At 49.1% G+C, this 23,689-nt stretch overlaps 1 protein-coding gene across 1 annotated transcript; it reads left to right on the plus strand.

Annotated features, from left to right (window-relative positions):
- Positions 1-6,588: 6,588 nt before the first annotated feature.
- Positions 6,589-16,114, plus strand: LOC106847582 (pepsin II-4-like). The gene is made up of 9 exons (XM_014866927.3): positions 6,589-6,681; positions 7,144-7,303; positions 9,315-9,432; positions 10,315-10,433; positions 11,140-11,339; positions 13,151-13,267; positions 14,403-14,547; positions 14,641-14,739; positions 15,801-16,114. The coding sequence occupies exons 1-9, from the start codon at positions 6,626-6,628 to the stop codon at positions 15,948-15,950; spliced, it is 1,164 nt and encodes a 387-aa protein (XP_014722413.3). The 5' UTR covers positions 6,589-6,625; the 3' UTR covers positions 15,951-16,114.
- Positions 16,115-23,689: the final 7,575 nt, after the last annotated feature.

Below are 23,689 nucleotides of genomic sequence, written 5' to 3' on the forward strand. Positions count from 1 at the left end.
TTGCATTTCTGAATTCCAATAACTCCAATAGCAGAAAAAGAACTCAATTGCAAAAAAAAGAATAAAATATCTAGGAATAAACTTAACCAAGGAGGTGACAGACATATACACTAACAACTATAAGACTTTATTCAAAGAAATTGAAGACGACATAAAGAAATGGAAAGATATTCCATGTACATGGATTGGAAGAGTGAATACAGTTAAAGTGTCCATATTACCTAAAGCAATCTACAGATTCAATGCAATTCCAATCAGAATTCCAATGACATTCTTCATGGAAATAGAATGGGAATCCTGAAATTTATGTGAAACAACAAAAGACCCAAAATAGCCAAAGCAATCCTGAGAAAAAAGAACAAAGCTGGAGACATCACACTTCCTGACTTCAAAATACACTACAAAGCGATAGTAATCAAAACAGCATGGTACTGGCACAAAAACAGACACAGAGATCAATGGACTAGAATAAAGCCCAGAAATAAAACCACACATCTAGGACAGCTAACCTGTGACAACGGAGCCAAGAACATACAAAGGAGAAAGCAAAGTCCCTTCAATAGGTGCCATTGGAAGAACTGGACAGTCACATGCAAAAGAGTGGAAGTAGACCATTATCCTACACCATTCACAAAAATTACCTCAAAACGGATCAAAGACTTGAAGGTAAGACCAGAAGCCCTAAACTCCTTGAAGAACATATAGGCAGTACACTCTTCAACATTGGTCTTAGCATCTTTTCGAATACTACATCTACTCAGGCATGGGAAAAAAAGAAAAAGTAAACAAATGGGACTACATCAGACTAAAAGGCTCCTTCAGGGCAAAAGAAACCATGAACAAAAGGAACAGACACCCCACAACTGGGAGAAAATATTTTCAAATCATATATCCAATGAGGGGTTATTCTCCAAAATAACTCATACAACTCAACAACAAAGAGCCCCAAAGAACTTGATCAAAAAATGGGCAGAGGATATGAACAGACATTTTTCCAAAGAAGATATACAGATGGCCAACAGTCACATGGAAAGATGTTCAACATCACTAATCATCAGGGAAATGCAAATCAAAGTGCAACGAGATAGCACCTTAAACCCATTAGAATGGCTAGAATTACCAAGACAAAAAATAAGAAATGTTGGAGAGGGAGTGGAGAAAAAGGAACCCTCTTACACTGCTGGTGGGAATGCAAACTGGTGGAGCCACTGTGGAAAACATCATGCAGATTTCTCAAAAACTTAAAAATAGAAATACCATACAGTACAGCTATCCTGCTACAAGGTATCTAACCAAAGAACTTGAAATCAACAATTCAAAGAGACTCATGCACCCCTGTGTTCCCTGCAGCATTATTCACAAAGGTCAAGATGTGGAATCAACTCAAGTGCCCATCAATGGATGAATAGATAAAGAAGGTGTGGTATATATATAATAGAATACTACTCTGCCATAAAAAGAGACAAAATCGTAGCCTTCACAACCGCATGGCTGGACCTTAAGGGTATTATGTTAAGCCAAATAAGCCAGACAGAGAAAGACAAACACCGCATGATTTCAGTCATTTGTGGAAAATAAACAAACACACTAACAAAGAGAACAGATTAGTGATTACCAGAGGGGAAGAAGGTTGGGGGTCATGAAAGGGGTATAGGGCCACATATATCTGGTGACAGATAAAAATTAACTTTTGGTGGTGAGCACGATGCAGTCTATACAGACTGATAAATAATAATGTACACTTAAAAGTTTACAAGGTTGTAAACCATTATGACCTCCATAAAATAATTTAAAAAAAGAAAAATAGATTGTGTAATGATGTATGGTGACAGATGTTAACTAGACTTTCTGTGGTGATCATTTTGCAATATATACAAATACAGAATCATTATGTAGTACACCTGAAACTAATACAATATTATATGTCAATTATGCCTCAATAAAAAAGAAAGAAAATATATGTTGTTCCCTGACACACACAAGTACTCAATACATATGAACGATCACTCTTCTGGAAAGTTGATTCAGTTCCTAAACTTTAATTTTTAAAAATGGAAGAAAGCAGAGGAAGAGATTAAGGAAGGAGGTAATGAGGAAGAAAAAGGAACAGCACACACTCTTGTCTGATGGCCCATCATGGTGTGGCATAAGGAGCACTGAGGAAGGTCAGAAAGCCCAGGCACGGGTGTGGGCTCTCCATGTGGTGGCTGTGTGACCATGAGCAAGCCACGTTCACTCTCTGAGCCTGGGTTTCTCACATCCAATCCTTCACAAGTTCTATGTTTCTGAGGAGAAGAGCAAAGTGGAAGAAGCTAGTGGTGAAACTCCAGGACCCAGAGGCCGTCCCAAGGTCCATCAGACCAGCTTGAGAACACTTACCATGCTTCAGTGTTCTATCTCGATCTTGCCATGATTGGGTTCTTTAGGCTTCATTCCATTGCTTGGTTTGACATGTTCATGGAAGATTTCTGAACACCTGTGCTCTTGGCAGAGGGTGTCTCGCATTAGTGATGCAGCTCTCAGCACCCCTCTAAGCCTGGTACCAGGCAAGGCTAATGGCAAAGTAAACCATTTTATCAAATCTTTCTGCCAGGCCAGTCCAGCACAATGAGATTGCGTGGCTTCCCTGCTGGCAGCCACAGGTCAGCCCTGGCTGAGGATCAGACCTCATGGAGAACACGTGGCCCTGGAGTCAAGACACCACTTTGCCTCCCAAGAGGTCTTCTGGGGACAGGGTAGAATGGCTTCTCTGGGTCCTCCAGGGATGGAAGCTGTGGCCATCATGAAATGTCCACCTCACATTCCAACCAACAGACAGAAACCAGGTGGTCATCCGCGAGAACAGAACCTGGCCTGGAGCAAGAACATCTCAAGGCCAGAGCCTCCTGGGACCCAGTTTCTAGTCCCTCCCATGTCACTATGGAGTTAAGAGAGCCTGAATTGATCTCTTGACTCTTCTGAAATGTGTCAATGGGGATAATGCAGGAATAATACTTTTTTAAGAGATCATATATCTCAAAGCACTCAGAAAACATGAAGAGCCAAGGAAATGCAATCCTTGTTGTGTGGATGGAGGTTTGCAGAGAAGCACAGCAATGATGTCAACACCCTCCTTCTCACATCACTCACGTGGCCTGAGCAGAAAGCTGCCTTCAAGGGCATTGAAATGGACCCCAAACAGAGAAGAGCAGGAGCCATCCAGGTGGATCTTTGTGGAGTTTTCCAGAGGTTTCTAGCCCTGTACTAGTTTTCTACTGCTGGTGACAAAATAACACAAATTTAGCAATTTAAAACAACTCACATATCTTGTCTAGCAGTTTTTGTGGGTCAGGATTCCAGTTTGGCTGTGTCCTCTGTTTCAGGACCTCTGACAAGGCTGCAGTCAAGGCATCAGCCAGGGATGTGGTCTCATCTGAGGCTTGACTGGAGGAGGGTCTGCTTCCAAGCTCATGTGGTTGTTGGCAGGATTCAGTTCTTTGCAGAATGTCACACTGGGAGCCTCAGTTCCTTGCTTTCTGTGGGCTGGAGGCCACTCTCTGTTCCTTTCAGTGTGGGCCTCTCCATGGGGTCGTTTGCTTCATCAGAGCCATCAAGAGAGATAGTGCATACAGAGTCAGCTGTTAAGATAGAAATGACAATCTCATGTAATGTAATCACAAAAGTGACATCCCAGTGCAACCACAATGGAAAACATCATGGAGATTCTTCAAAAAACTAGAAATAGAACTACAATGTGACCCAGCTATCCCACTACTGGGTATCTACACAAACCATTTGAAATCAACAATCCAAAGTTACATGTGCACACCTATGTTCATTGCAGCACTATTCATAATAGCCAAGACATGGAAGCAACCCAAGTGCCCATTGACTAGTGATTGGATAAAGAAGGTGTGGTATATATGTATACAATGGAATACTACTCAGCCATAAAAAAGGCAAATCCATCCCATTTGCAGTAACATGGAAAGACCTGGAGGGAATTATGCTTAGAGAAATAAGCCAGACTGAGAAAGACAAGCACCAGATGGTTTCACTCATATGTGGAATATAAACAAGCAGTGGACAAAGAAAAGAGTTCAGTGGTTACCAGGGGAAGGGGAGTTGCAGGGGGTGGCCAGGGGGTGAAGGGGAGCACTTATGTGGTGACAGACAAGAAATAAGGTACAACAGAGATCTCACATTGATGTAAACTACTATAAACTGAAAAAAAAAGAAAGTGACATCGCATCTGCTTGGCCATATGCTAATGGTTAGAAGCAAGTCACAGCTTCTGAACACATTCAAGGGGACGAGATTATGAAGGACATCAGTATCGGTACACAAGGATAATTGTGGCCTTTGTAGAGTCTGACAAAAGCCTGGAATTGTGTCACCAAGCATGTCAGCCTCCCTGAATGTGTTAAAATTTCCAGTGTGGGAAGACAAGTATCTTCACCAATCCTCGAGCTTCCCATTAGTGAGATACAAACCCCTATCTGAGATTTATATAAAGAGACCTCCCCTCTCAGCCCTCTCTTGAGCTGCCCACAAGCTCCTTGAAGGCATGACCTGTGTCCATCTTGCTCATGGATGTGCTCCCAGCAACCAGAGCATGGCTACTACCCAACAGGTAGCAGGAGCATAACAGAAACATGTTGAATGAATGGGCAAATGGGTCCTGCAGGTTCCTGCCTGAAGAGTCTTCCTTCTGCTTCCCAAACATATTTCTCCTCTGTTCAAAATTCCTATATGGATCCCACAGACAAGCTGTGTGCAAAATTGATACACATCCTTGGGCTCCAAGCCCTGCAAGCCAGCTCCAGGATGCACTGGGAAGCGTGGACACTATCTACCCCTCCTAGATTGGCTCTGGCCACCACACCGTCACAGCTAGGATGACATCAAAGAGCCTGTCTAGAGGGCTCAGCATCCAGGGGCTCTGAGAAATGTTCACAGTCCTCACTCGGCTCCTCAGGGCTTTGCTTCACCTTCCAACTTCATCACTCCCACCACTCAACAGAATAATGATAAGCCCTCATGTACCCATTCCCAGCACAAGACACTAATGACCTTTGAAGACCCTGAGGACCCCCCCCAGCATATGCCCCTCCTTGCCTCCCACGCAGTGGTGGCCTGGAGACAGGGTCTCAATCTAGTGCTCCCAGGATTTAAGCAGATGTTTTCAGGACCATCAGCTCATCCACAGAGGAGTTGAGATCAACCCAAACCTGAGAGGGTAGATCAAGGAGAAATGCTCAAGGGAAAGGGAAAAAAAGAGGAGAGGAAGCAGGCACCAAAAGACGTGCAGGTGGAAAATACAGAGCAAGATCCAGGTTTGGGGCAAAAAGATGTTTATCAGGTGAGTTTGAAATACAAATATGCTTTGTACTGACCACCACTGGTCCTGAACTTGATCCACACTGCCCACCACTCCATGCTCAGCCAGAGCACCAGGGGAAACTTGGAGCTTTTATAGAATCTGTGTCACCTGATGTTGGAAAAGCGAGGGATGGCCCGGGGAATCTGATATCAGAGCAAGACCTGCAGATATGGCTGGCTACCTCCTGGTGACCTCCCTCCCACCGATCCCCCACCTCCACAATTCCTCAATCAGTTTTAAATCCACTTTCTTCACTGAATGCACTCCGTAAGTAGAGAATCCATTGGCTTGCTAAGCATCTTCTTTCAAGAAGACAACCTTTCTAAGTCATTCACCCACTCGTGTGAATTTGCCCCAATTGCTTTGCTCCATTGCAGCTGATCCAGCCAAGTTTTAAATGTGGGGCTCCTGGGAGAGTCAGACCCAGCTGGGGTCTCAAAGGTGGAGGCTTCCAGCCACCTGAGAGCATGGGAGAGGAGCAGTAGGAAGAGAAGGGGTGCAGAAAGTAAGGAGCACAGATTCCAAAGACAAAACTGGCCTCTTTCAAGTGTGCTTCCTCCAGGAAAGGAAGGAGCCTTCTTCTACTTGCTTCATTCCCTACTCTTCCTCTCTACCGCATGCAGCACTGTCCCAAGACTTGGCCCAATTGCCAAGAGCACAATGTTATGCAAGAGCATAATAAGTCCTATAGGCTAGTTACACACCCAACGTCCCACAAAATGACGTTTCTGTGGGGAAATGCATCCAGAGTCCAAAACCACAGACCCTTGAATGTCCTCTGGGTTAGCTGGTAAAGGAACATAGGCCATTGGTAAGTGGGGAGCTGCTCTCCAAGAACCCCAGCATCTGTCCCACCAGGACAAAACGGGGTACACTGAGCTCCTTTGACACCTGTTCTGTGTTAAGTGCACGTTAGACCAACTTTGTCAACTATTCTGCTTGTCAAGTCTTAACCCAGGCCGTGTTTGTCATATGAGAAATAAGCCACCCCTCCATTACTCATTCTCTGCAGGTGCATCCTAATCGTGAGATGTGGTTACCATGGAAAGCTGCCCAACTGGAAACTTCTCAGAACATGGCGCAGGAATGCAGACAATCTTATCGGTAACCTTTCTGTTTGGAGTTAGGATAATGGGTGACACTTGGAGGCTGATAAGGCAGGTTCCCCAGGACTTGTGCTGTATATAAGGAGCAGCTCCTGCCTCTGCTGCACACCTTCCACCCGTCTTCCCTTCTCTGGAGACTTGGGACGCAGGAAGAATCATGAAGTGGCTGCTGCTGCTCAGCTTGGTGGCGCTCTCTGAGTGCCTTATCTACAAGTGAGTCTGGGGGACACGTGGCACGAAGAACAGCTTCCAAGGGGCTGCTTCCCTTCACTGCCTGTCACGCTGTCTTCCTTTCCTTCCTAAGTTTTTCTTCTTACCTTCTTCTTTCATACAACTCCTCACTCTCTTCCACCATCTTGAGTCTCCTTTCCAGTCTCTCGCTGTCCTTTTTTGGAGGCTGCACTGCAGACGTGGTTAACAGCCCTGGCCCTCAAGTCCAGTCCAGCTTTGGTTCCCAGCTCCACCACTGGGCCAGGCAACTTCAGGCAACCACTGAAACTCTTTGCAATAGGGTAGAAAAAATGGGAGAGTCTTCCCTAATGACTTCCTTCCTTCTTCCTCTCTTGGACCAGCTTCCTTTACCTTCGGGGCCTTCCACAGCACCCCATAAGGGGACTTCTTCCCCAATTACACTTCCTCCTCCAAACCATCCTGCTTGCACATGCTCTGCCACAGGGTTCCGCTTGTCAGAAAGAAGTCCTTGAGGCAGAACCTGATCGAGCATGGCCTGCTGGAGGACTTCTTGAAGAAGCATACCCCCAACCCAGCCAGCAAGTTCTTCCCCAAGGAGGCCGCCACCTTGGTGGACTCAGAGCCCCTGGAGAACTACCTGGATGTGAGTGCATGGGCAGGCAGGGTGGTGGGGGCAGCACTAAGGACTTTGCCCAGAGGAGAGAGGGGTCCCAAGGATTCTTGGAGGATGAACCAGGGCTCTGAGCCCCCAGGAAGTAACCCAGGGGTCTGCTCCCTGGATCTCAGAGGCACAGGAAAGGCAGGAAGACTCACAGTCAGAGATGCTGCTCTCATTCATTGATTCATTCAGGGTTTATATATGCAGAGCACCTCCTTATGTGCCAGGCACTGTGCTTCACCCGGGGAAGCAGCAGGGAACAAAACCAAGCACAGCCCCTGCCCTCATGGGGCTCACAGTCTAGTAGACAGAGACAATCATCATTGAGCCTCACCAACAATGAAAAGTACAGACAGACCGAGGGCTATGCAGTATAGATAACAATGTGAGAGGGACGTAGATGGCAGACAGGGACAACCCGCAGGGTCAAAGGAGGAGAAGTGGGGGTTGGAGAGGACAGGAATGAGTCTCAGAGAGCAGAACGGCTTGTGCCAGACCCTGGGACAGCAGGGAGCAGAGTGCATTTGAGGAAAGGAGGCCAGCGTTCAGGGAGAGCAGAGAGGGAGGAAAGGAGGTGCAGAGTGAGGACTGTGGGGTTGGTGGGTGGAGCCAGATTAGAGTCTCTGATGAGGGTCTTTGTCCTCATTGTCACTGAATCATCTTAACCAGGGGGGTTGACAGGATCAGTATGGAGTTTCAGGAAGATGACTCACTGTTACACTTGGGACCAATGGCAATGCCCTGCCCTTCGGTAGATATTGTGTGTCCCCTGTGTGAGGGCACAGAGCCAATGATAGGAAGCAACGTCGCCTGTTGTTAAGAGCTTAGCCTGTGAAATCTGCCTGACCTGGTGCAAATCTGTTCTTTAATGGTTCCAAGCCACGTGACCTTCGGCAAGTCATTTCAACTCTCAGAGCGAGCCTCAGTTTCCTTGTCTGTCAAGCAGGACCACGAATATCTACCATCAGAGGGTTGTTGCGAGTAATTAGTGCAATAACGTTTTTTTTGAGGCTTAGGACAGGGCCTGGCTCTTGGTAAGAGCTTGGTAAAGTCAGTCCATTTATTCACTTAACAAATATCTATGAAGCATCTCCTACATGCCAGAGGCTCTGTGCACGGAGCTGAGGAAACAGTGATGAAGAAACAAAGTTTCTGGAGCTTTTATTCTAGAGGAGAAGGCAAATAATACACAAATAAATAAGTATGCAAGATAACGCCATGTAATGAAAAGTGATGAAAAGGAAACTTAATTAAATAGGGTAACAGGAAGAAGAAGAATGGAGGAAATTTGATGAAGTGGTCAGGGAGGGCCTCTTGGTAGAGGTGATCTTTGACTAGAGTTCTGAATGTTTGAGAAGGAGCAGATCAAGAAAAGATGCAGAAGAAACATTTTCCTAGCACAGGAATAGCAAGTGCAAAGGCCCTGAGATGGGAACAAGCTTGTCATCATCAAAGAAGAGCCAGACCAGTATGGCTAGAACTTCTGGCAAGGGAGACAGTGCTGCCACTAAGAATAAAAATCCTGACAACGCCCTTTCCCAAAACCCGCTGTACACACCTCGATTTAGGCACAGGATACATCCAGGGGTTTCCATCTTTAGGTGACTTCATCTCCCAATCAGCAATTTACTGAATGAGCCTTTGAGCATTTACTCTGCTGGCTGCTATAAGGTTACCTACTGTCCTCTGAGATGGTGTGTCCTCTAGGATGGGATGACTAAGACACTCAGGAGGAGAGCTGAAGAGGGGACAGCAGATTCTTATTAGCTGTTGATGGTGCTTAGAAGAGACAGTCAGAGGGAAACAAGGATGCAATCAGGCAAGACATCATGGAGGAGGGGAGGCCAGGCTGGTCCTCGAAGGATGGATGCATTGGACAGGGAGAGGAAGGCAGGGAGAGCAGTGAGGGTGGGGAGCTGAGGGGAAGCCCCACGAGGCCCTGCTCCCTGGGGGAGTCCCAGGATGAGGAGTGACCTGTGCTGTCCCTGCCCCACAGGAGGAGTACTTCGGCACCATCAGCATCGGAACTCCCCCTCAGGAGTTCACTGTCATCTTTGACACCGGCTCCTCCAACCTGTGGGTACCCTCGACCTACTGCTCCAGTCTTGCCTGCTGTGAGTGCCTGGTCCTGCCCGGGACCCCAGTGCCCACTGACCTGGGAGCCCTGAACACTCAGGGGCTTCAAATAGGTCCAATTTCAAGCCTGCTGGAGTCCCTCTGGGATTCTCTCAACAGGCATTTCCCAAGCACCCGTGTGCCCAGCAAGGGCTTAGGAGCCCTGGGGACAGAGGGTGAATCACACATGGTCCCTGCCCCCAAGGCGTTCAGTCCAATGGCAGAGAGCAGGTCTCCTGAACAACCACAGCCAAGGGGAGCAAGGGGGGACCAAAGGGAGATGGAGTTAAAGGGCTAAGAGATAGCCATCTGGGACAAGAGCTTGACATGAGAAAGTGACTCAAAAGAATGACTGAGCTTAGCTATGATCTCGCTTATTCAAAAAATCATTGGTTTGCTAAGGAAGAGTTTGTCATTGGGAGTCATGGACAGCGTTTCCAGCTCCCTCCTCTTCCAGCATTTTCACCTGACTTTTGATTCAGAGGAGGAGCCCCTGGAATGCTCCCCTTCATAACCTGAACTGTAACATTGTAAGGCTGTGACCGTGACAGTGTAGCTGTGTTGTGGGCTGTTTACAGTGCTCTGTGCAGGGTCTCATCGCCATGGGCAGCCATGGGCCTGCTCTGCTCAGTGTTTGCCTGGGGAACTTGGGAGGACAGTGGGATTGGCTGGGGACCTTCCTTCAGGCAGATGGTCCCTCTTGGTCCAACCAGGCAGGAATGGAACATGCAGATGCTTGGGCTCCAACATCTAGGGAAAAGGGCACCATTCTCCTCCAAAGCCCCACCCAGAACCAAGGCAGCCCACCCTAGAAAGACATCTCCAGCCATGATTCTTGCTTGAGTTTCGGAGGTTGACGATGTCACTTCTTACCATCACAGATGACCACAAGCGCTTCAACCCTGAGAAGTCCTCCACCTACCAGGCCACCAGCGAGTCAATCTCCATCACCTACGGCACCGGCAGCATGACAGGGATCCTCGGATATGACACTGTCAGGGTGAGCACCTGCTGACTCACCACCTCCTTCTGCCCATTCCTAGGGCCAGCTTCTGGGGACTGTGGGAGTCAAAGTGTACCCCCCATAATGAGCTCATTCAGGCAATACAGGTCTCAGTGATCACCAAAGTAACCTGATTTGGGGGAGAGGGATGCAGAAGTGGCAGAGATGTCACAGACATTTCTAAGTGGGGCAGTAGTGGGTAAAGTGTGGGATGCCTTGGTGCCATCAGCCAACCTCAGCCCCACCCAAGCTGAGTGCTATGGAGCTGGGGGGAGAAGGTCGGGAAAGGCCTATTTCTCTTTTAGCGCCTCCTCCTCTTTCTCTTCCCTTCACCTGCAGCCCCCATCAAGTCACAGAATCTCCACTTTCGTCCCCCAGTTCCAGGGTGTGGCAGGGGTCAAGGGCTCTGATTTGCCTGGGGTCTGATTTGCATCCAATCATCAGAAACAGGAACACCAGGGTTCTGCAGCAAATTGTCACACCAACTTGCAGACTGTGGCCATCTGGAGATCAGCTGCAATGGTTAATCCAGCAGAATAACAAACATTCCCAGAGACCATCCCTCTCCCCTTCTTCCAGCCTGATACCCCAGAAGCCAAATCCTACATGAGATGAACCAGGGATACTCTGTGCCCAGGGCTGTTGTCCCGCAGTGCTCACTCAACACAAGCTGGTTGTGAACATCTTGGTTCCCCCTACTCAGGTCGGAGGCATTGAGGACACCAACCAGATCTTCGGCCTGAGCGAGAAGGAACCTGGCTTCTTCCTTTTCTTGGCTCCCTTTGATGGCATCCTGGGTCTCGGCTACCCCAGCATCTCCGCCTCTGGGGCCACACCCGTCTTTGACAACATATGGGACCAGGGTCTGGTTTCCCAAGACCTCTTCTCTGTCTACCTGAGCTCGTAAGTCGGGCAGGGAGGTCACAGTCGCCTGGCCCAGAGGAGGGCTATACAGTGCTGGGTGGGGAAAGAGGGTCTCAGCCAGCAAGGGATTTGAAAGGTCAGTGTATAAGGCTTGAGAGGTGTAGTTTGGGAGAGAATTGGGCCAAATCTCTCTCTGATGAACTGTGTTCATTCACCTTGTTTTACCAGAGTGAGTCTTTGTCACCTTGACTTATACAACTCAGATGTCATTAGCCGTTTGCTTTTGAACCCTAGTCCCCTTATCGTTGGCCCCAAAAGACCACCATTTAAAATGAGTACAATATAGACAGAGCCCAAACTTCCATAGCAATGAATAGAATATTTGACGGGGACTTATATCTTAAACAATGAAACATCCAAACAAAGAAAGCAAGTTTATGTCATTCGGTAAAAAAATCTAGGTTCCAGTTGTGACTATGAGTTAATCCTAAGAATGGGTAAAGAATATACCAGTTTGGTATTGGTTGAGTCAAGGTTATACAGGAATATCTGAGGGTGTCGTCAGTTTCCCGAGACTCTCAGCTTTTCTCTGAGGCTCTCATCCTTCTCTTTTTTTTTTTAAAGATTTTACTTTTTTCCTTTTTTCTCCCCAAAGCCCCCCAGTACACAGTTGTATATTCTTCGTTGTGGGTCCTTCTAGTGGTGGCATGTGGGACGCTGCCTCAGTGTGGTTTGATGAGCAGTGCCATGTCAGTGCCCAGGACTCGAACCAACGAAACACTGGGCCGCCTGCAGCGGAGCATGTGAACTTAACCACTCGGCCACGGGGCCAGCCACCTCGTCCTTCTCTTTTGAAGCCATTGTCACTGTTGATATGTTTCTTTAGCTGTTCAGTCTTCTACTGTAAACTCGTTGTGTCACGTTGTACTTACCATCAGATGTTTACAGGAAAGTTGATGTGAGGGGAGGTGAGTGGGGACTATCATTCTCTGGCCTGTTCTTTGGTGATTAATTTCTTATCGTCACAAACATTTGCTTCCCTATCAAACCTGAAACTTCAGAGATTCAGAAAATGAATATTTTGGTAATGAGGAGGAAACTTCCAACAGAAGTAATTTACGAAAAGAGGGCCTATTTCTCTTCCTGGCCACTTAATATTCAAGTTGGCTCCTAAACATCCTCTGTCTTTATAGGACTTAGAGACTTCTTGGGGCCATCTTCTCTCCCCAATTAGATCATGGTTTCTCAATCTCAGCACTATGGACATTTTGGACACACAATGCCTTGCTGTGGGAGGCTGTCCTGTGCATTGTAGGATGTTGAGCAGACTGCATGGCCTCTACGTACTAGACACCAGTGGCACTTCCTACCCCAACCCAATCATGACAACGAAAAATGTCCCCAGACCTTGGCAAATGTCCCCTGGGGGTAAAACTGCCCCTGGCTGAGAACCAGGCATCTATATTATCATGTCCTTAAGAGCAAACACTGTCCCACATTCACTTCTCTTGAGGTCCCCACATCAATAAGAGTGAGGATGTGGTGGAACCACAACTCTGGAACCAGAAAGACCTGGGTTCTAATCTTGGTTCTGGCACCCCGAGTCTGTGTGACCTTGGGCATGTCGCCTCACTTCTATGAGCCTGAGATTCCTCACTGCCTAGTGGAAATAAGAATAATAGCGTCCACTGTTTGGGTGTTGATGTGAGGATTAAAAGATACCCTGTCCACCACACTCAGCACGGCTCCTGGCACTGGCAAGAGCCCAGTCAAGGGGAGCTCTTAGGATGCACACAGCAGATGTTCAGCTGAATGAATGAATTCCTGTCTTTTCCCCTCACTTTCAACAGCGATGACGAGAGTGGCAGTGTGGTGATGTTCGGTGGCATCGATTCTTCCTACTACACTGGAAGCCTGCACTGGGTCCCTGTTACCACCGAGGGTTACTGGCAGATCGCCGTGGACAGGTGGGATCTCCATGGATGGGCACTGTCCTGGCATGGGCCCCAGATCTCATTTCTTTATAAACTCCTATTTAAATAAGCTTCCCAGAATCCCCCTAGAACAACCAGACAGGGAAATGCACCCCAGGAGGAGAAGATGGGAGTTGGCCAACCCAGAGAGACCCCAAGAAAGGCCCCTCCCTGGAGGAGGAGAGCTTCCTGGGACCCCAGATGCTCTGCAAGGATGAGACAGCCACTTTCCTTCTGCTCACGGAGACGGGACACCAGCATCCCTGGGGAGAGCTGGGGACCCACCAATCCACACATCTTGGCATTTAGGGGAACTAAGAACGGGCACACGCTCCTCCCACTCCAGGAAAAAAGTCACTTTCAGTCTAGAGAAATGGCAAAATGCCTGAGAAGTTGTTACAGCACCTTCATTCCCCACTTCGCCTTCTGGGCTACCCCTCCTCCATGCAGCCTCATTCCCTCGCTGTTCCTCCCCCGGCCGACCTGCTAGGGTGACTCCAGGTTTGCCCAAGAGTGAGCAATTTCCTGGCATTCAAGACTTTCAGTTCTAAAACCGGGACAGTCCTGGGCAAAGCAGGACACTCAGTCCGCTCAAGTCTGCCCCAGCCATGCTAAAACTTCATCAGTTCCTCCCACTCTCGCCCCTGCTCCTCCCATGTCCATCCTTCCTTGCATGCCTTCCCCTCTGCCTTGGACGTCCCCTTCCAGCTCTTCACCTCCTTGGCCACCTTGGGCTGTCTGCTTCCCCGGGAAGCCCACCCTGGTTGCTCCTCACCACCACCACCCTCACCCTGGATTCTTTCTGTTCCCCTGTCCTGTGCCCTATTTATGCGGCTCTTCCTTGGTCATAACTTATCTTTCCAGCTAGAGTGTGAGCTGCCTGCACTCAGAAACTGTGAGGCTGCCTCGTTTGGCATTTCATCTCAGGCCTAGCACAGAGTAGTCACTCAGTAAAGATTTGTTGAGTAAATGAATGCATGAATGAATGAGAGCATGAAGGAGAGAAGCTGAAATTTTATGGATTGGCCAATGGATGGGGAGGAGGGACCCTCTGAGGTCACTTGGTTCCTTCTTGGGGAGATGTACCCCCTGGAGGCTCCTGGGACCCTTACACGCATCTCACTTCCAGCATCACAATAAACGGAGAGTCCATCGCTTGCAGCGGGGGCTGCCAGGCCATTGTTGACACTGGCACCTCTCTGCTGGCTGGCCCAACCTCTGGCATCGACAATATCCAGAGCTACATTGGAGCCAGAAAGGACTTGCTCGGTGAGGTAAGTCCAGCCTTGATTGCCCCGTCCTAGACCGAGGTGGTGGGTCCGCCATGCAGAAGGAAGGCAACCCCTTCCAACCCTCACTCTTTCTAGGAGGTGATCAGCTGCTCAGCCATCGACAGCCTGCCCGACATCGTCTTCACCATGAATGGCGTCGAGTTCCCTCTGCCTCCTAGTGCCTACATCCTAAAGGTAAGGGGTCTCTGGGCCTCCCACCTACATGTGTCCCATAGAATGTGGCCAACCCTCCTTCTTTCACTAAGAAAAGAGCACTTCCAAAAGCTGAAGCTGACATCTGCTCTGGACAGCTGCCAGGGAAAACAAAGCATTCAAAATAAACGTGTGAATGAGAATTTGGAAACAGCATACAAAGGGGAGAAGGGAGGCAAACACTGATGGCATGGGAAGAGGATTTCCAGTTGGACCCCTGAGTCCACACTCTGGGTCTCAATTACCAGCTCATTGATTCTGTGCCAATTGCAACCTCTCAGCCTCAGTTTCCTCATGTGATCTACGGCTTTCCCCAAGCTCAGCATGTGGTTAGGGTAGTCATGTGATATTGACCACATCAATGCTACAAAGATTTGGGTAAATGGTGACCCTAATTTCCACAGGGTCAAGGCTTATGACACCCCCACCGTCTCTACCAAGGGACGAATCTTTACAAACAAGTTAAACGAGCTACAGGCTAGCTCCTTCCTTCTATGATAACTTCAGGTGGAAAACTCGTTTTGCCCAGTGCTATTCAGCAAGTGGTACTGACACCCAGCCGCTCCCCCAATGATGCAGATTAATTAGTAGGGGGTCAGGCCCAACCAGTGTGGGTGGGTGCAAAGCTCCCCAGGAGATTCTAACATGCAGCCAATGTTGTGGGCCAGTGACCTAGTGAATGAAAAGAACTGACAGCTCGCCACCGGAAGGGATCAGAATAATGAGAAAAGGCTGTGTCACTGGGGCTTCCAAAGTCCTCCCAGAGGCTGAGTTCCCCTAAACCTCTTAGCTCTGATGCTGTCGCCAGGGTTTAAGCATCCACCAGAAACAGAGGACAATGTCCAGTGGTCCCTGGAACCAAGTGCAGTGATCAGCTCACACAGGCAGACCCCAGGCTAAGAAGAGCTGAGGCCCCACACACAAGCCAGGAAGCTCCTCCTTGCACGTACCTTGTAGCAGACTATGATTCTTGACCCTGATCCCCAGCGCCTGTCACCTCTGAGTCTATGTCACATCTCCGGTTTTATCCTCCTTTTCTCCAGGAGGATGACAGCTGCATCAGTGGATTTGAGGGCATGGACCTGGACACCAGCAGCGGAGAGCTCTGGATCCTGGGTGACGTCTTCATCCGCCAGTACTTTACCGTCTTCGACAGAGCCAACAACCAGGTCGGCCTGGCTCCCGTGGCCTAAGCCTGAGTCTATCCGGCCACTTTGCAGGAAGATCTGGCCTCAGTTCTCCCCGTTGTAGATGTGTGTAATTCTCCTGATGGTTCTTCCTGTGGGAATGTGGAGGTAGGATCCTGACCCTGTTCCCTCTCATACCAATAACGTAGACTAAAAGCATAATCTTCTGAAACACGTTTGTGGAGTTGCTTCACTTTGTTGCTACTTCTTCCCATACCAGGGTCAGAACACAAGAGCAGGGGGTGGGGGGAGCAAAATGACCACTTGGACAGCACCAAACACAGAGACAGTTGCAGCACACACTTCATAGTAGAGCCAGCAAGACAAATGTTCCTCAGCAGGTCTGACTGTGAGCATCATGTGAAGACCTGTGGACCAGAAATGCCAGGCACGTTGCCTCCTGATAGAATACGGCCCCTAAGGTCTTGGTTCAGGGAGTCCATTTCACATTTCTCCCAAAGCCAACAAGAGAAAATGAGAAAACAAAAGAGATTCAGGGGACGTGGCCACTGATGGTGACATTCTTAAGCAGGCCAGGCAGGCAGAATTTTCTGGAAGATGTGGGCCAGGGAGGTGACAGAATCTGACACCCCAAAATCTACCTGGCTGCTCTCTGTCATTACCTGGCTGATCCAGAGTAACACCTGAGACCCCTCAGTGCTCTGGTGCAAGACACTGAACTGACCCGTTTCCCCATCAGTAATTAGAGAGGATGGTTCTCCACTTCCTGAGCATTGTGAGATGTGAGGAACGAGCTGAGTGTGCCCATTAGCAAACAGGAACTATTTAGAGCAGCGTTCCTCAGAGTGAATTTGGTAGCAAAATGGTCAATGGAAAGTAGAGTTTCAAAATAAGCATGGAGCACGCTGCATTCTAGGCCCTTCATCAAGGTTCACAAGGCTCCTTTCCAAGCAAAGCTCTGAGAAGTCCTGCCGCAAAGTGCTCTGGTTCACTGTAACTCAGCTTAGCTGGATCCCAGTTCCTCACTTGCTAGTAAACCCATCACAGTCCTGTGCTCCTCGACACCCACAGTGAGAGAATTCCCATAGCTCCTGCCTCTGCCGACAGCTGGACCCCAGCCTGCCCTCTGGAGACACTGGCCTGAGGGCTGCAGCTGGGTCCCCCAGCTGAGAGGGAGTGAATTTGGGGTCTGCAGAACAAGATGGCTTTGGAAACCCTGTGATGGCATCCCCCAATTTATCAGAGGTCCAGAGAAACTGACACGGTGGAGGAGGCTTCCCCACACACTCCCCATCCTCCACTGCTTCTTAGACCCTAAATGTGGAGTCCTAAGTAGGGAAAATGCAGGGTGTATTCACTCAAGAACAAACACCCTACCAATTGTTGGAGCCCAGGTTGCCTAGACTCAGACCAGCTCATCTTGTTTGTTAACAGCACTATGTGCCCATCTGGGGTCTCGAAGGTGGTCCTCCAGCCTCCTGGAGGCGGCCCTGGGCAGGGGCTGTGCACAATGTGCCTTATTGTGAGGAGAACATGTTCCTACCAAGTCAGATCCCACCGGGGCCTCCCAACGTGTCACAACAACACAGTATGCACACAGCGGGAAGGAGGACAGCTCCCAGCCCCCAGGGGACCTGAGAAGCGACTGTGTTGGCCACAGTGTTAGGCAGTGGGAGCCCTGGTCCAGCAGGAGGTCCTCTGTAGACAGCTCCTGCCCCTCTTCCCCAGGCCTCCTGTGCCAGGGAGCGAGCAGACAGGACGCAGGTTGGAACCTTAATCCTGGAAAACCCCCAGCCCAGGAGCAAGAAAGGAGCAAGAGTGACGTCCTCAGGCCCTCAGGGGGACAATCCTGAGGCGTGTGCTATGTGGTCTCCCAGAGGGTCCACAGATTGACTGGGTGCCAATTTCCCCCAGCAGTGACCCGTTCCAAAAAGCAGCTCCATTGGTTTTCTTCACTTCTCTGTCTCACTTCCCCCTCCCTCAAGCTCCCAGGGACCACCTCCCAGGCCAGTGACTCCCACCCTAGGTATTGATCTCCGGGTCTCCTCTTGGGGGAGCCCAAACGAAGATAAAGTGGTCACAGCGCCCACCATCAACTGTGGTTGTCAACTGTCTCTCTGAAACTCCAACAAGAAGAACCCAGCCAGGTGGGATGTGAAGGAAAAAGGCCAGAGTGGGAGTCAGAAAACGGGGCTCACCTCCCAGCTCAGCCCTCAGAGTCTGTGCAGCCTGAAGACACTCTCCTAACCTCTCTAGGCCTCTGTGGACTCAGGTGTAAATGGGGGAATGTCTCCAAGATAAGCCTATTTTTATCCTTGAACAAACTCCTTGAAAGTATTTACAGCTGTCCTCACATCATCCCCACCCGGCTTCTTTTAATGTTCACAGTGAATGCCATTTACTCAGTTCTGTGCAGAGGAGGAGACTAGTATTAAAACTCAAATCACATCCTTTACGACATAGAGGGACAGCGATGAGAAAATTGGCACTGACTTTCAGGCCCTAATGTGTTGACAGCTGGCTTGTTGAGAAGTTGCAATGTGGAGGCAGCCAATGTTCTGCACTTTCATCCTGAAACTAGATCCCAGGTGGATCGTGAAGCTGGGTGGGCAGCACAGGGTCACAGGCACAAACCACTGAGACGGATGGAGGCATGACCACATGCCATCGTACAACTCCGTGAGGTAGGACTGTTATGATCCCATTATACTGATAAGGGAGCTGAAACTGAAGGTCGCATGGCTCATCACAGCTGAGTAGGGCTCAAACCTGCATTTCACGGCACCCCAGACCTCACACTGCACCGCCTCCCTTTGTGACTTACTGGACAAAATGGTCTCGAAGTCCGTTGCGTCTCTGAGGCCTTTGGCTTCCATGCTCCACACTCCACAATCATTATTCCTTGCCAGCATTCTTGGATTACTATCCAATTACTACACTAATCTTGGCTGGGTACCCCAGATTGCCTTTGCAGCCAGGAACCACTGCAGACACTTCACCCTGGGATATGGGGTGAGCAGCAGTTCAGAGAAGAGCCAAGAAGAGCATGGCCTAGTCAAATGTGAGTGAGTCTGTGCAGTGGGGACTGCAGAATGAACTGGGTTTCAGTGGCAGCAAGTTGGTGACCTGGTGACAGCAAAGCTCTATCTTCCATCCCCATCTCACTTCCCCCCATTAATGACAGCACCGACCTCTTTCCATCTGTCATGCAAACTGGGCTGCACACTCAGACACCTGCTTCAGGACTGATGAATTTATTCTCCCAGCATCTGGCAAGATTGTTGACTGACAACTCTTGGCCATTAGCTCTCAGAAGGAATTGCCTTGGCTGAAGGGAGCTGCTTTGCCCAAGGTCACACATCCCTTTCCTGGGGCAGCCCAGAGACAATGACTGGTCAACATGGAGGCACAAAGCCCCATCCCCTTGGCCAACTCAGGAAGACGCCAAAAGGCCATCCCAGCCTCAGAGCTCCCATGGGGATTCCTGAGGCCCTGGGACTGCAGGGCAGCCTGACGTCTCCTCCTGCTTCCTTCCCTCTCTCTCGTCCTCAGGCACTAATGCTGAGCGCATCCCTAGATGCTGCCTGCCTGCTGTTCCAGCTCGGAGGTTCGTTCCCCAGAACCCAACCTGCACAGCCGACCAAATCAGCCTTTTCCTTTCTCTCTTGGAGTCTCCCAGCGTCAAAGGCCACCAGTTGCTTCCACAAGACCCCTCCCAACCCAGCCTGTTCATGCAGGCTTTGCACCCAAGATGGAAGGTTGAAGTGGGACGCCAGTTTACCACCTGTGAGCTCAGAGTGAAGTTCTCCCACCTTTGCAAAGGTGAGAATGAATGAGCAGGCAGCCTGGAGACACTGAGACAGCCTTTAATCAGGAAACCTCAGGGAAGGACACATGACAGCTGGTGTCACAATCCTGATGGAATCCAAGGGCCTCCCTGCTCTCCTCCTCCAGAGCAGGAGCTCAGTAGCCCCACGTTTCCCCAGAGACAAGCCAGCTAGGCCATCCAGGGAGGATGCTGCCCTTGGAGAAAGCATTTGCTGCATTCTCACAGCACATTCCAAATCGCTCTTGGGAATAAGGCTAGATTTGGCCCTGGGGGTTTCCGTCCCCCCCCCCCAGGAGCCCTGCAGGAGTGAGCCTCCAGCATCAGCAGCCTCACTGGCTCTCAGAGCCTCCCTCCAGCTCCCAGGACCACTGGCAGAAGGTCCTCTGTCCACCGTCTCTCGGGCATGACCCTGAAGAGCAGGCCTGCTCACCCAGTGGACTCCTCCTATCTAGAAGTCCTCATTGTGGGCTGCTGGGGGCTGGGGTTTGTGGAGTCTGCAAGGGCTGCAGAGAATCTAGAGGTGATTGGAGAGAGTTTGAGAGGCCTCAGGAGGGTGATGGGGGTCTGTGAGGCACTGGGCCCCATCATGGAAAAGGCTGGAGCTTTGGTCTGGATGGCAAGCAGCAGAGAAGACTGTCTGGATGTGGTGTGAGCCTCAGAAGCTGAGGACGAGGGCTCTGGAGTAACAGGAGGTGGCCCAGGAGCCCCAGGAGAGGCTGGAGGTAGAGTGGAGGCTCCTGGAGGCATCCAAGGCCCTGGGGAGGCCAGGGCTCCCCTGGGAAATTGCCCCCTGGCCCCAAGGAGAGTGAAGGTGTGGCCTGGGCTCCCAAGGGACTCATGGGTAAAGTCTGTGTGTTAAACACATTCATTCTTAAGACGAGCTGCAGGAAATGGAGCACTGGCCTCTGAGGAAACACTGATGGGAGCCCCGGGCAGGAGCTACAGTTGACAGGGGCCTTGGTGCCTCCACGGGCACTGCGAGCTGCTTTGCTGAACTCCACGTCTCCATGAGGGGAGAGCGCCCACCTTTCTCCTAGGAAATCTAGAGAGAGGTGGGGAAACAAGATGCACAGCGGTTCTCCCCGATGGCTCAGCAGCTCTGGGACGAGTTGCACTGGGGACACCTGCCCAAGCTCGTCCTCTGAGGGGATTCCCTCACCTGGTGGGGACCAGCGAGCTCCTGCCTCCAGGGAGAGAAGCTCCAAAAGGAACCATGAGCAGAGGGTAATTGTCACCAAAGTGGCTCTGCTTGGCATTGGCTGTGTGACCTTGTGTGAGGCACATAACCCTCCTGGACCTCCATTTCCTCATTTATAAAAAGGGCCTATTAGTAATGACCACCCAGGGCCACTCTGAGGACTGAAGAATATCACACATGGGAGGCCTCAGCCTAAAGCCGAATGTCAACTGTGGACTCTGGGTGAGAGTTATGCATCAGTGTGGGTTCCTCAATTGTAAAAAGTGCACCCTTGATAACACAAGAGACTGTGCATGTGTGAGGGGCGAGGGCAGGAGGTGTATGGAGCTCTCTGCATCTTCAGTTCAATTTCTCTGTGAACCTACAACTGCTCCAAAAAAATAAAGTCTACTGAAAAGAGATTGTTTAAGAAACTGTCAGCCTGGGGGGCACCCCTGTGGCATAGTGGCTGCTTTTGGCATGCTCCATTTCAGTGGCCCAGGTCGGTGGGTTCGGCTCTGGGGCGTGGACCTACACCCCTCATCAGCCATGCTGTGTCGGCGACCCACATAAAAAGTGCAGGAAGATTAGCATAGAAGTTAGCTCTGGGCTAATCTTCTGAGCAAAACAAAACAAAAGATAGTGTCAGCCAGGAGCCCGACACATCCTGAGGCCTTAATACGTGGAGAAGAACAAGGAAAGGAAGACAGAAGGCAGAAAAGAGAGCAGGCGTGACTAGAGGGGAGACAGATGTCGTCAGTCCACAAAGAGACTGGAATGAATACATTTTAAAAATCATCAAAAGGACAGTGGCACAACGCTGTGAATACACCTAAAACCACTGAATTGTGTACTAGGAGTGTGTGAATCACATGGTATGTGAATTATGTCTCAAGAAAGCAGATGTTTTTTAGAAATTATCAAGGGAAATAGCTTATATTCTGTTTCAATAAAAAGTGGTTTCTCCTTAAAAGGAGCTGTGTTCCTTGTTAGGAAGAGGCTTGTGCAAATGGGGCTGAGGCAGCATGTTCCAGAGGAGCCAACCTCTGTAATTCACCCCTTGGGCCTCAGGTTCCCCATCTGGAGGCAGGAGAGCAGAGTGAGAAGGAGCATGAGGTAAGAGCATGAGATAAGCCCAGAGAGATCTGGGCTTCTGTTCACCACCAGCAACTAGAGTGTGGCCTCAAGACAGAGACTTAACTTCTCTGAGCCTCCCTGTCCCCATCTGCAAAATGGAGCTCATAATAGCAGCCACACTCCAACATTCTTGGAAGCATTTGAATGCGGTAATTCAGGTAAAATGCTCTGGACACTGCCTGGCACCTTAGCTGATGAGGAGTCTCAAGATAGCAGGGGGAATACTGTCTCTCAGCTTGCAGAGGAGTTTGTGGAGATTAAAGTGGAGTAGATCTGCAAAGCTCTCAGCAGTTTCCAACACAGCGGCCACATAGGCTCAGGATGTTTCAGCCCCACCAGTCCTGACAGCAGTGATCCATCCACAGATCTGAGGAGCTGCCCTCAATAGACAACAACCTCTTCAAAGGGTCAAATGGGTTAATAGATATTTGACACAAGAGGAAATCCAGGCCACAAATAAGTGGAAACGTTCATCATCTTGCTGGAATTTTAAAAAACCAAAAATAGCCACATTTAAGGTACTTTATGAACATTTGTTAAGTTGGAAAAATTAAACTTAAAACATATAGTGTAGAGTTGGTGGGAATATAAGGAACCAGCTGCATCACTGTAGTTTGTTTTCTCTCCAGGACCCCCTCTGGTAAAGTGCTGTCATGTTGTAGGAGTTACCAAACCACTCATTCACTCCACCTATTGACTGCAAGTTCTGAACACAAGTCACAAAATTTGAAAAAAAGTCATCTGACCAAAGACTTTTCATAGTAGGTCCATTATGGACAGGAAAAAAAAGAAAGAAATCACTTAAAATATCACCCAAAAACAGGGGTTAAGCAAACCAGAATATTCGGGAGCTTTTTAACATGGCCAGCAGTGGGCCACTTCAATACTTTGAAAATGTGTGTTACAGTAGGTTGTCCATGCCTTCTTTATACCTCAACAAAAAGGTCCATATGGACAAACATGACAGAGAAAGACCAACAGGTGAGAATAATTTTCAGGAGTCAATGCAGCATAACAGCTAAAAGCATGGAGTCTGGGCTCAAATCCTAGCCCTACTGCCCATCAGCTGTGTGATCTTGAGTACCTCTCTGTGCCTAGTTAGCTCACCTGGAAAATGGAGATGATAATAGTACCTATCTCAAAGAGTTACAGTGAAAAGGGAATGAAATAAGACATATGAAGACACACAGATGCATGACAGGTCCATGAAAAGGTGCTTAACATCACTCATCATCAGGGAAATGCAAATAAAAACCATGATAAGACATCACCTCACACGCGTTAGAATGGCTATTATCAAAAAGACAAGAAATAAGAATTGTTGGTGAGGAGATGGAGAAAATGGCACTATGGAGGTTCCTCAAAACATTACAAATTTTTTTTGTAACTACCATATGATCCAGCAATCCCACTTCTAGGAGTTTCTCTGAAGAAAATGAAAACACTAACTCAAAAGGCATCTGCACTCTGTGTTCATTACAGTATTATTTACAATAGCTAAGAAATGGAAACAACCTAAGTGTCCATTGAAGGATGAATGGATAAAGAAAATGTGATACACATACACACACACACACACACACAATGGACTATTATTCAGCCACGAAAAAGAATGAACTCTTGCCATTTTCAACAACATGG

This window comes from Equus asinus, chromosome 17, assembly GCF_041296235.1.
Source record: "Equus asinus isolate D_3611 breed Donkey chromosome 17, EquAss-T2T_v2, whole genome shotgun sequence".
Lineage (NCBI taxonomy): Eukaryota > Metazoa > Chordata > Mammalia > Perissodactyla > Equidae > Equus > Equus asinus.